Below are 14,006 nucleotides of genomic sequence, written 5' to 3' on the forward strand. Positions count from 1 at the left end.
TAATCCAAAGGACTGGTCACCTGCGGCCGACGCCGCGTTTGGCTCTCTAAAGCGAGCCTTTGCCTCCTCTCCTGTACTCCACCGTCCAGAGTTAAACCGCCAGTTCACCTTGGAGGTGGATGCCTCCTCCTCGGGAGCCGGAGCAGTACTCATGCAGAAGTCCTCCTCCGGGAAGATGGTGACTTGCGGTTTCTTCTCCAAGAGCTTCTCCGCGCCTGAACGCAATTACACCATCGGTGACCGTGAGCTATTGGCGGTCAAACTGGCTCTGGAAGAATGGCGCTATCTTCTGGAAGGAGCAGTGTACCCGTCATTATTTACACGGACCACAAAAATCTGGAATACCTGCGGACTGCTCAGCGACTGAACCCACGGCAAGCCAGGTGGTCCTTGTTCTTTGCCCGGTTCGACTTCCAGCTTCATTTCCGACCCGCGAACAAGAATGTACGCGCTGATGCCTTGTCTAGGTCTTTTATGCCCATGGAGCAGGAGGAAGAGACATCCCAGCCCATCATCTGTCCTAGTAAAATTATTCCAGTGGCTCCTGTCACCCTGGCCCAGATACCGCCTGGGAAGACCTATGTCTCTGAGACTGACAGGCAAAAAGTGTTACACTGGGGCCATGCCTCGAAAACAGCCGGTCATGCTGGTCAGAAGAAAACATGGAGTGCGATTGCACGTCATTACTGGTGGCCATCCCTTCGCACGGACGTCGCCTCTTTTGTCTCTGCCTGCTCCTCCTGTGCCAGGAACAAGACGCCCAAACACCTGCCATATGGCCGTCTTCTGCCTCTGCCTATACCCTCTGTTCCCTGGCAACACATTGCAATGGACTTTATTACGGACTTGCCATTGTCCTCCGGACACACAGTCATATGGGTCGTGGTGGATCGGTTCTCTAAAATGGCCCATTTCGTTCCTATGGCTGGACTGCCCTCTGCCCAGGAACTCGCGGACGCCTATATTCATCACATCTTCCGCTTGCATGGCTTTCCATCACACATCGTGTCCGATAGAGGAACTCAGTTCACCTCCCGCTTCTGGAGGGCTCTCTGTAAACATCTGGGAGTGACTCTGGACTTTTCTTCGGCCTACCATCCTCAGTCGAACGGCCAAGTGGAACGGGTCAATCAGATTTTGACCTCTTTCTTACGTCACTACGTCAACGCCCATCATGACGATTGGTCCACGCTTCTTCCTTGGGCTGAATTCTCCCATAATCACCACATCAGTGAGTCCTCCTCCAGTTCTCCCTTCCATGTCGTCTACGGACTTCAGCCGTCTGTCCCATTGCCTGTATCCTCTTCCTCGGACATCCCTGCTGCTGATGCAGTACTCCGTGACTTTGCAACCATTTGGGACTCAGTTAAGGCGTCCCTTGCACGTGCATCCCTACGGATGAAGAGGCACGCGGGCAAGAGACGTCTGGATCCTCCGTGTTTCTCTCCGGGAGATCTCGTCTGGCTTGCTTCCAAATACATCCGACTGAAGATACCATCCTACAAGCTGGGACCTCGCTACATCGGACCGTTTAAAGTCCTCGGCAAGATCAATGAGGTCTCCTACAAACTACAGCTCCCGGCCACGATGAGGATACCCAACTCCTTCCACGTGTCTCTGCTCAAGCCGGTTGTCCTTGGTCCCTTCTCTGCTGCCGCCAGTCCGGCTCCTCCTCCTATTGCTGAGGACGACATCTATGCGGTAAGGGATATCGTGGCCATGAAGACCGTACGAGGTCGACAGTTCTTCCTGGTGGACTGGGAAGGGTATGGTCCTGAGGATAGGTCCTGGGAGCCCAAGGAGAATGTGGGTACTCCGCTGATCCGTGCCTTCCTGTCCCGGTTGCGGGGAGGGGGGCGTGGGGGGGGGTACTGTCACGCTCCCCGGGTCCTCTGCTCCGTTCCCCGGGTCCTCTGCTCCGCTCCCCGGCTCACCTGCCACGCTCCCCGCACTCCAGCCTCCAGTCCCAGCGCTTCCCAGGCCCCCTGGTCCCCGCTCCCGGCGCCCGTCGGCGTCCCAGTCCATGGCCGGCTCTGCTGCGTCCTCCTCTCAGCTTCCTGTGTTGGCTTCTGGCACCCGGGCCGCGCGCATGCGCATTAGGGCGCGCACGCGGTCACTGACCCTTTCTTAAAGGGCCAGTGTCCACGAACAGGAAATGATGCACACAGGTACAGGGTATATAGGGGGTTAATGTCCAAGGGAGCGGGGCCTGTTCTTCGTGTTTTCCCAAGCTAGGAGTCAGGTCTCCTTGTGTTCTGTGAGATACTTACCTCTCTGTCTTCTAGAGCCGATCCTGCATCGCCATCCGGTCCTGCTGTGTCTCGAACCCCGAACGCTGCCCATCTGCCATCCTGACAGTCCGCACCATCTCGGTTCCCTGCGGTGACCCGTCATCTCGCTCCAACGGTTCCGGACCCCGCCTGACATCATCACGGCTTCCGAACCTGAGCTCCGTCACCCGGACCACCATCAGTGACCTCGTGGTCCCAGGGACTTCTCCATTGTCTTCCAGTGCACGGACTGTTCTGCTACCTAAAGTGCTCCGGCTACCGGACTCCTTTCCCTCATCGGGGAGTTCGGCCCAGTGGATCCACCTCCCGGGTCTGCCCGTCCATCTGGCCCTAACATATACACTGCACAGTACCACTTCTCCTGTCCTGTATACTGGGTGTAATCCTCAGTATCTGTATTATTCTGTATATACACACTGCACAGTACTACTCCTCCTGTCCTGTATACTGGGTGTAATCCTCAGTATCTGTATTATTCTGTATATATACACTGCACAGTACCACTTCTCCTGTCCTGTATACTGGGTGTAATCCTCAGTATCTGTATTATTCTGTATATACACACTGCACAGTACTACTCCTCCTGTCCTGTATACTGGGTGTAATCCTCAGTATCTGTATTATTCTGTATATACACACTGCACAGTACTACTCCTCCTGTCCTGTATACTGGGTGTAATCCTCAGTATCTGTATTATTCTGTATATATACACTGCACAGTACCACTTCTCCTGTCCTGTATACTGGGTGTAATCCTCAGTATCTGTATTATTCTGTATATATACACTGCACAGTACCACTTCTCCTGTGCTGTATACTGGGTGTAATCCTCAGTATCTGTATTATTCTGTATATACACACTGCACAGTACCACTCCTCCTGTCCTGTATACTGGGTGTAATCCTCAATATCTGTATTATTCTGTATATATACACTGCACAGTACCACTCCTCCTGTCCTGTATACTGGGTGTAATCCTCAGTATCTGTATTATTCTGTATATATACACTGCACAGTACCACTCCTCCTGTCCTGTATACTGGGTGTAATCCTCAGTATCTGTATTATTCTGTATATATACACTGCACAGTACCACTTCTCCTGTCCTGTATACTGGGTGTAATCCTCAGTATCTGTATTATTCTGTATATATACACTGCACAGTACCACTTCTCCTGTCCTGTATACTGGGTGTAATCCTCAGTGTCTGTATTATTCTGTATATATACACTGCACAGTACCACTCCTCCTGTCCTGTATACTGGGTATAATCCTCAGTATCTGTATTATTCTGTATATATACACTTCACAGTACCACTTCTCCTGTCCTGTCCTGTATACTGGGTGTAATCCTCAGTATCTGTATTATTCTGTATATATACACTGCACAGTACCACTTCTCCTGTCCTGTATACTGGGTGTAATCCTCAGTATCTGTATTATTCTGTATATACACACTGCACAGTACTACTCCTCCTGTCCTGTATACTGGGTGTAAGGGTACCTTCTCACTTAGCGATGCAGCAGCGATCCGACCAGCGATCTGACCTGGTCAGGATCGCTGCTGCATCGCTACATGGTCGCTGGTGAGCTGTCAAACAGGCAGATCTCACCAGCGACCAGTGAACAGCCCCCAGCCAGCAGCGACGTGCAAGCGACGCTGCGCTTGCACGGAGCAGCCGTCTGGAAGCTGCGGAGACTGGTAACTAAGGTAAACATCGGGTATGGTTACCCGATGTTTACATTAGTTACCGGCGCACACCGCTTAGCTGTGTGTGCAGGGAGCAGGAGCCGCGCACACTGAGCGCTGGCTCCTTGCTCTCCTAGCTGCTGTACACATCGGGTTAATTAACCCGATGTGTAATGCAGCTACATGTGCAGAGAGCCGGAGCCGGCAGCACAGGCAGCGTGAGAGCTGCGGAGGCTGGTAACTAAGGTAAATATCGGGTAACCACCTTGGTTACCCGATGTTTATCTTGGTTACAGCTTACCTCAGCTGTCAGATGCCGGCTCCTGCTCCCTGCTCGCTTCATTTGTCGCTCTCTCGCTGTCACACACAGCGATCTGTGTGTCACAGTGGGAGAGCGCCTTTGAAGAAAACGAACCAGGGCTGTGTGTAACGAGCAGCGATCTCGCAGCAGGGGCCAGATCGCTGCTCAGTGTCACACACAGCGAGATCGCTAATGAGGTCACTGCTGCGTCACAAAAAGCGTGACTCAGCAGCGATCTCGGCAGCGAGCTCGCTGTGTGTGAAGCACCCCTAATCCTCAGTATCTGTATTATTCTGTATATATACACTGCACAGTACCACTTCTCCTGTCCTGTATACTGGGTGTAATCCTCAGTATCTGTATTATTCTGTATATATACACAGCACAGTGCCACTCCTCCTGTCCTGTATACTGGGTGTAATCCTCAGTATCTGTATTATTCTGTATATATACACTGCACAGTACCACTTCTCCTGTCCTGTATACTGGGTGTAATCCTCAGTATCTGTATTATTCTGTATATATACACTGCACAGTACCACTTCTCCTGTCCTGTATACTGGGTGTAATCCTCAGTATCTGTATTATTCTGTATATATACACTGCACAGTATCACTTCTCCTGTCCTGTATACTGGATGTAATCCTCAGTGTCTGTATTATTCTGTATATATACACTGCACAGTACCACTTCTCCTGTCCTGTGTACTGGGTGTAATCCTCAGTATCTGTATTATTCTGTATATATACACAGCACAGTACCACTTCTCCTGTCCTGTATACTGGGTGTAATCCTCAGTATCTGTATTATTCTGTATATATACACTGCACAGTACCACTTCTCCTGTCCTGTGTACTGGGTGTAATCCTCAGTATCTGTATTATTCTGTATATATACACAGCACAGTGCCACTCCTCCTGTCCTGTATACTGGGTGTAATCCTCAGTATCTGTATTATTCTGTATATATACACTGCACAGTACCACTTCTCTTGTTCTGTATACTGGGTGTAATCCTCAGTGTCTGTATTATTCTGTATATATACACTGCACAGTACCACTTCTCCTGTCCTGTGTACTGGGTGTAATCCTCAGTATCTGTATTATTCTGTATATATACACAGCACAGTGCCACTCCTCCTGTCCTGTATACTGGGTGTAATCCTCAGTATCTGTATTATTCTGTATATATACACTGCACAGTACCACTTCTCCTGTCCTGTATACTGGGTGTAATCCTCAGTATCTGTATTATTCTGTATATATACACTGCACAGTACCACTTCTCCTGTCCTGTATACTGGGTGTAATCCTCAGTATCTGTATTATTCTGTATATATACACAGCACAGTGCCACTCCTCCTGTCCTGTATACTGGGTGTAATCCTCAGTATCTGTATTATTCTGTATATATACACAGCACAGTGCCACTCCTCCTGTCCTGTATACTGGGTGTAATCCTCAGTATCTGTATTATTCTGTATATATACACTGCACAGTACCACTTCTCCTGTCCTGTATACTGGGTGTAATCCTCAGTATCTGTATTATTCTGTATATATACACTGCACAGTGCCACTCCTCCTGTCCTGTATACTGGGTGTAATCCTCAGTATCTGTATTATTCTGTATATATACACAGCACAGTACCACTTCTCCTGTCCTGTATACTGGGTGTAATCCTCAGTATCTGTATTATTCTGTATATATACACAGCACAGTACCACTCCTCCTGTCCTGTATACTGGGTGTAATCCTCAGTATCTGTATTATTCTGTATATATACACTGCACAGTACCACTTCTCCTGTCCTGTATACTGGGTGTAATCCTCAGTATCTGTATTATTCTGTATATATACACAGCACAGTACCACTCCTCCTGTCCTGTATACTGGGTGTAATCCTCAGTATCTGTATTATTCTGTATATATACACTGCACAGTACCACTCCTCCTGTCCTGTATACTGGGTGTAATCCTCAGTATCTGTATTATTCTGTATATATACACTGCATAGTGCCACTTCTCCTGTCCTGTATACTGGGTGTAATCCTCAGTGTCTGTATTATTCTGTATATACACTTATTAGGCAAATGAGTATTGTGAGCACATGACACTTTTTATACATGTTGTCCTACTCCAAGCTGTATAGGCTGAGAGCCAACTACCAATGAAGTAACTCCGGTGATGTGCATCTCTGTAATGAGGAGGGGTGCGGTGTAATGACACAACACCCTATATAAGGGGGGCTTAATTATTAGGCAACTTCCTTTCCTTTGACAAAATGGGTCAGAAGAGAGATGTGACGGGCTCTGAAAAGTCCACATTGTGCGATGTCTTGCAGAGGGATGCAGCAGTCTTGAAATTGCCAGACTTTTGAAGCGTGATCACCGAACAATCAAGTGTTTCATGGCAAATACCCAACAGGGTCACAAGAAGCGTGCTGGGCAAAAAAGGCGCAAAATAACTGCCCATGAATTGAGGAAAACCAAGCGTGAAGCGGCCAAGATGCCATTTGCCACCAGTTTGGCCATATTTCAGAGCTGCAACGTTACTGGAGTATCATAAAGCACAAGGTGTGCCATACTCAGGGACAGGCCAAGGTAAGGAAGGCTGAAAACCACCACCTCTGACCAAGAAACAGAAGATAAAACCTTAAGACTGGGCCAAGAAATATCTGAAGACTGATTCTTCACAGGTTTTATGGACTGATGAAATGAGAGTGACTCTTGATGGGCAGATGGATGGGCCAGAGGCTGGATCAGTAATGGGCAGAGAGCTCCACTCCGACTCAGACGCCAGCAAGGTGGAGGTGGGCACTGGTATGGGCTGGGATCAGCAAAGATCAACTTGTGGGACCTTTTCGGGTTGAGGATGGAGTGAAGCTCAACTCCCAGACCTACTGCCAGTTTCTGGAAGACAACTTCTTCAAGTAGTGGTACAGGAAGAAGTCGGTATTGTTCAAGAAAAACATGATTTTCATGGAGGACAATGCTCCATCACATGCATCCAACGACTCCACAGCGTGGCTGGCCAGTACAGGTCTAAAAGATTAAAAAATAATGACATGGCCCCCTTGTTCACCTGATCTGAACCCCATAGAGAACCTGTGGCCCCTCATAAAATGTGAGATCTACAGGGAGGGAAAACAGTCCACCTCTGGAGGCTGTGGTGTCTGGAGGCTGTGGTGTCTGGAGGCTGTGGTGGCTGGAGGCTGTGGTGTCTGGAGGCTGTGGTGGCTGCTGCACGCAATGTTGAATGTAAACAGATCAAGCAACTGACACAATCTATGGATGGTCGGCTGCTGAGGGTCATCAGAAAGAAAGGGGGCGATATTGGTCACTGTTGTTTTGGGGTTTTGTTTTTGCATGTAAGAAATGTTTATTTCTATATTTTGTGCAGTTATATTGGTTTCCTGGTGACAATAAACAAGTAAGATGGGAATAGATTTGGTTTTTATTAAGTTGCCTAATAATTCTGCACAGTAATAGTCACCTGCACAAACAGAATCCTCCTAAGAAGCCAAATCTAAAAAAAACAAACCTCCAGCTGGCAAAAATATTAAGCTTTGATATTTATGAGTCTTTTGGGCTGATTGAGAACATAGTTGTTGATCAATAATAAAAAAAAATCTTCCAAAATACAACTTGCCTAATAATTCTGCACACCTTGTATACACTGCACAGTATCACTCCTATATGTTGTGGTAAATGATATGGGAAGTTGTTGGTGCTGTGTTTTTCCGGTTTTGCTGTGTGCTGCGGGCAGCTGTATAGCAGTGTCTTGGCGGGCCGTCTGGCTGCGGATGCCATTCTCCAGACTAGATTTGCTTTGTATCCACAGTGTGATTTATAGTAATCCATGGAAACTAGTAATCTTCTCTGTCCTCATTTTGTGCCCCATTCAGACTGTGTGGTACGTTTTCCTCCAGGAAAAGGTGATCTGATAATGGTGCTTTGTCACACTTGGTGGAGGATGCGGGCACGGCGTTCCATTGTTTCAGCCTCAGACATGAAGGACACGGCTTTGATATTGACCGCTGCAGCAAGTGACTGACAGACAGAGCAATGATTGCAGATCAGTAACTGAGGAGAAATGCAAAACACGGGCGGTGCTGCTTCAGCCAGGTCCATTGCGTCTTGCAGTTACAGCCTAGGTTCCTTCAAAGTGGACACTTATGGAGGAGGACAATATGAGCTGGTGATATGCGGCTGACATGTGATGTGGCAGCTTATCTGACTACCTCTTACTGGACAGCATAGTGTGAACGACTCCACCAGCGCAGCGGTCCAGTTTACTTGCTCCCTTCCGGAATGCAGAGCCTAAGAGGTGTTGATATAATGTGAACCCAGCAGATAGTCCAGACTACAGTAAGCTTACGCAGAGGTCCTGGCTAGCTTGGGATTCATTGTTTCAGTCCGTGCCCAACGGGGACACACCTGAGCCTGCCAAGCACACAAATCAGCTCCCTTTAAAATGTCTGACTTCATACACCGGACCAAAAAGTCCCCTGTCTCGACCCGTGTAGATAGGCTACACATGGAAACCCCAACAGCACGGTTGAGCTGGTGTCCCTGCTGGAAAGGTACGCTATAACACAAGACCTGATTGTCACATGGTGGTTTTCTCTAAACTCGCTGAGTGTCATGGCAGCATCAGACGCTGTTCAGACTGCAGACTCTGACATGCCATACTATGATTTCTCTGGTGCTTCTGAGTTGCACAGGCAGGCTCGGGCGTTGACCAGCTGTGCTCTCATTAGTGATCGGACTAGCAGGAGTTACTTTCTGCTAGCCTGCTGGTTACCTTTTGGATCACATGTTGCAGGAGACCTATTAAAGGTACTCCTCATCTTTTTAGAATGGAGGAATTTGTCTTCCCAAGGCAACTATAGCTTTCTGTTACACCGGTCCATGTGCTGTTGTTTTCCAGTCTGGTGATTTACTGTATGTTGCTTGGTGTGCTGGGGAATTCCTCCTGTTAGTCTGGGTATTTCCTCCCTGCTTTAGTTTTCCTTCTTATTAATTGTTGTTGTCTGAGCACTCTTTCTGAGCATGCTATGTGACAGAGTTTAGGTTTCCCCTGTTTGTCTATCACTGTTGGTATTTACATGCTCCTGTCTCGGCACTCTCCTGGGGTAGGGAGAGAGGGGGTAGTAGATCAGGGCTGGTCAAGAGCAGGGGTAGGAAAGCGGCTCAGACATCATCACCTTCAGACGTATCTCTGGGATCAGGGACAGCTAGGGCCCCTGTACTCTGAGGGCCAGTTAAGGAGCCCCGTTCCCCAGTCATCCTCTGCCACCCCATGACACTGATAAAGAGGTCCAAAGCTTATACACAAGTCAGATGCTCTATATGTAGTGGTTAAAAAGTGCAAACACAAAGGGGAGTAAGGCCCAGATATGGAGGCTGGTCATAAAGACACCAGCCTTGCTCAAAGGGAGATGAGGCTACAAGATGCTGCCAGTGTAAAGGCCCAGGACATCAGGACATATTGTTCCTGTCCTTCACACGTGTACCGATGCTGTGTGATAAGAGTAAAGGACAAAATGCTCTCTGCAGCATTTATGGAGCATGCCGATAGACGAGTGTGCCGTAAAGGCCGGAGAGATGGAGGCATCGGCTGACCCAAGTCCGGCAGTCAGAGCACAGTGGTTACACCCTGCTTTGTAAACATCGATGGTATTCAGTCTCACATTGTGGGAGGACCCATCCACCTGGTGGGATTCCTGGCTATAAAACTGCTCTATATCATATGGAAACCCACAATGGTGGTAACCTGACAAGAGCTTGTTGTCCCCTCTAAAAGGATGTCCTTCTGGAAGTTGTGGGTAGAAAGGATAAGAACCCTACAAGTAGTTACCCTCGTAATGAAGGGGAAACGTGACCCTGAATATCTCTTCGATACCACAGATTATCGAGAACAGGGGTCTGACTTTCTGTTACCAGGATTTTACAGGTTGTAATTCTCAGTATCTCTATTCGTGTAGATTATATATATATATATATATATATATATATATATATATATATACATTGCCCAGCACCGCTGTTATCTCTATGATCTTACCTGTGACAGCAAGGACCCCCAGGATGGACAGCACAAGGCTTGGGCACATGGTGGTGGCGGAGGTCGAAGTGTGTGTTATCAGACCTATCCTCTTCTGTAACTTTGCACCAGGGTAGCGGTGGGAAAGCGACGTCCTCACCACATCCTCTACCAATGCGTAATAAGAGAAACCGAGAAAATCTGTCACTTCTCCCCTCTCCCCCCGCCCCCCGGTGATCACAAGTCATCACAACCTGAAAACAGGTCACAAATATATACAGGTTGCTAATATATAAAGAAGAATTTAGCCTTAAGCTCCACCAGAAAACATTGAAAACTTGGTCACTTATGTTTGGCTGTATTGTGCTTCTAATTATATGTTACCCCCATCTGCCCCTGGTCTCTGGAGACATGTTACCCCTGTCTGCCCCTGGTCTCTGGAGACATGTTACCCCTGTCTGCCCCTGGTCTCTGGAGACATGTTACCCCTGTCTGCCCCTGGTCTCTGGATATATGTTACCTAATTCTGCCCCAGGTATCTAAAGATGTTACCCCATTCTGCCCCTGGTCTCCGTAGATATGTTACCCCTGTCTGCCTCTGGTCTCTGGACATGTGTTACCCCTGTCTGCTCCTGGTCTCTGGAGATATGTTACCCCTGTCTGCCCCTGGTCTCTGGACATGTGTTACCCCTGTCTGCCTCTGGTCTCTGGACATGTGTTACCCCTGTCTGCTCCTGGTCTCTGGAGATATGTTACCCCTGTCTGCCCCTGGTCTCTGGAGATATGTTACCCCTGTCTGCCTCTGGTCTCTGGACATGTGTTACCCCTGTCTGCCCCTGGTCTCTGGAGATATGTTACCCCTGTCTGCCCCTGGTCTCTGGAGATATGTTACCCCTGTCTGCCCCTGGTCTCTGGAGATATGTTACCCCTGTCTGCCCCTGGTCTCTGGAGATATGTTACCCTTGTCTGCCCCTGGTCTCTGGAGATATGTTACTGTGGCGCCCTGGACAAGCCAGGACGTCACAGGTACTGCAACAACACACCCCACACCCCGGTTAGGCACATCAGCCGCACATACAAATCCTTGTTGCCTCCCTCCAGGGGCTGATGTCCACACCATGTGGGGTGGAGCCAGGCGGTTGTCCCCACCCACCGAGGAGTTCACAGTCCTGGAGGCGGGAAAAGGGGGAGAGAGTAGTTTTGGAGTAGTAAGAGTGAGGAAGTGGCAGTAGAGGAGCAGTCTGACCGTGTCCGGGTACGTGGCCCGGGCACCTAAGAGCAAGGTTGGCAGACGGTGGTGACCGTCTGCAGGAGAGGCCGATTGACACACAACCGTAAGGACCGGGGACGGGCGGTGGCCCGCCGGTACCGGACCGGGGAGCGAAGAGAAGCCAGCACCATCCGGCAGGGCCTACGGACCCCGACCAGGCTTGGAGTTGCCGTTTAACTGGTCAAATCCGTCAGCGTCGGGAACCTCCGGGGTTTCCCAGCAGCAAAGACCCAACTGAAGGCAACCGCTCAACCGTGAAGGGAAATACAGCTACCGCCACAGCTAGAGTTCCCAGGGCCAGAGCCTGCGGGCAAAAGGGGCTCCTCTGGCAAATACACCGCTGGGGAGCGGGTTACCGGTGGGAAGCCATCGGAGCCGAAAACACACCGCAGGTGCAGGGAAAGACAGTCACCGCCAACCTACCGGGAGTGACCATCGCAGCCGTCTGCGGGACCCGTTCATCCAGCCATTTGTTTTAGCAGAGACTCCGTGTACGTTACTGGCTGAGTGAGTACCACCGTGCCGTCTGGCACTGCGCTGTCCCCGCGACCCTGCACCTCGCCAAGCCCCGCCATCCACCTCCCAGTCACCATCACCGGGCCCCGGGACCACCAAATCCCCCTACCCACGGAGGGGAGAGAAACATCTCGGCTGCTCCCTGTCATCGCTGCCGGGATCCCCATCCAGAGCAGCGGTGGTGTCCCAACCTCACCACAACCGTGGGTGGCGTCACGAACCGACTTCCCAAATCCCAAAAACTATTCCCCTTTCACTCACGGGCGAGGAGCGCCGCTCGAGTCCCCGGATCTGGCCCACCGCTCGAGCCACCGAGCAGCAGCAGCAGTTCCGGACCCGAGCGTTAGCGAGAGCGCAGCGGCGGCGGCCCCCTCCCCGCCCGCGACATTACCTAAGTCTGCCCCGGTCTCTGGAGATATGTTACACCTGTCTGCCCCTGGTCTCTAGAGGTATGTTACCCCTGTCTGCCCCTGGTCTCTGGAGATGTTACCTCTGTCTCCCCCTGTTCTCTGGGGATATGTTACGCCTGTCTGCCACTGGTCTCTGGTAGATTACCGGAGATTAAACGATGCCACAAAGAGTGATGCTTACCTCATGCCCAGGATTGATGCTCTATTGGGTCAGCTAGCCAGTGCTCAATTTGTAACCACGCTAGATTTGATCAAGGGTTACCTTCGGTCAGCTGTTCAGCAGCAGCTGTCATAGACCCCAGGGTTTGGAGATTCTACTGGTAGCCAGTCCATTCTGAGCCCAAGATTGCTCTCCTATACAGGTTTTCTGGGAGTAGAGACAAATGTTTGCCTTTCAGCGTGGCCTGTAGATTGTAAGTTAGGCTTCAGACTTATTCCATATGAGATGAGGAGCAGCCGGTGGGGATTGTGATCTCACTGTTGCAGGGTGATCCACAATCCTGGGCTTTTTGGCTGCCAACTGGCTCTGGTTGCATCCGGTCAGTGGATGGATTTTTAGAGGCCTTAAGTCTCATCTATGATGATCCTAAGTCCCCTTGGCGAAGCCCATGCTGCGTTGCCTTGCCTTCAGCAGGGAAATTGGTCAGTGTAGACTTATTGTTTAGACTTTCTTAAATAGGTAACCGACACCAAATGGAATGGCCCTTAGAAACCAATTTTGTCAGGAACTACCAGAAAGTTTGAAGGATGCGTTGGTTATGAGACCCGAGTCACTAGAAGCCACCATGTTCTTGGCTATACGTGTGGATAGACGCCTCCAAGATAGATTGGTGAGACCACCTTCCACGGACACCCTAACTAGGGGCATCACTCCATTGCCAAAGGGGGGCAATCTGAGGGTGAACCATCACTTATGGGTTTTGGAGGAGCCCATGCAGTTAGGGTGAGCTACTCCTTTGGATATTTCCACTGAATTCCACCATAAAGGGGGGTGATTGTGGTAAAAAGGGTCATTTTATTGGAGTCTCCCTCGACTCATCCTTGGTGGTGTAGGGGTGGACACTCAGGGTGTATGGTATGTTTTTCCTCAACATATAATTGAGCAGCACTGAGAAAATGTCCATGTTTGTGTACAGTGGAGCAGGAGTCAGCATGGTGGATGCTCTGTTTGTAAGAACTCATGGGCTTACCTGCAGTATGTTAACTAAACCCATCACCAAGCTATGCCTTTGACTCAGCGCTGCTTGCTTAGGGATTCCTGACATAGTGTCATGAGGATTTCATGATGGAGAGTGATCCCTCCTATTTCTGGTGTCAGGAGATCACAGTACAGGGCCTCATACACACATGCTCTGGTTAACACTACTGGCTGTGCAGATTCCCCTTCATCCAGTGCTACTAGGGTTAAGTAGATCCTCTGGTCTCCTGATCTCTGAATGAAAGCTATAGTCAGCTGTTCTGTAGCTAATTACCTCAGCTAT

General features: G+C 49.6%; 1 protein-coding gene across 2 annotated transcripts in view; it reads right to left on the minus strand.

Annotated features, from left to right (window-relative positions):
• LOC142268553 (uncharacterized) overlaps nucleotides 1–10,483 on the minus strand; it is an 89,935-nt gene extending 79,452 nt beyond the window's left edge. For both annotated transcript variants that reach the window (XM_075332363.1, XM_075332362.1), the window contains exon 1: nucleotides 10,351–10,483. In XM_075332363.1, coding sequence (XP_075188478.1) covers nucleotides 10,351–10,399 — 49 coding nt within the window. In that variant the 5' untranslated portion in view covers nucleotides 10,400–10,483. The remainder of the gene's footprint in view (nucleotides 1–10,350) is intronic.
• Between the last annotated feature and the right edge of the window lie 3,523 nt (nucleotides 10,484–14,006).

This window comes from Anomaloglossus baeobatrachus, chromosome 1, assembly GCF_048569485.1.
Source record: "Anomaloglossus baeobatrachus isolate aAnoBae1 chromosome 1, aAnoBae1.hap1, whole genome shotgun sequence".
Lineage (NCBI taxonomy): Eukaryota > Metazoa > Chordata > Amphibia > Anura > Aromobatidae > Anomaloglossus > Anomaloglossus baeobatrachus.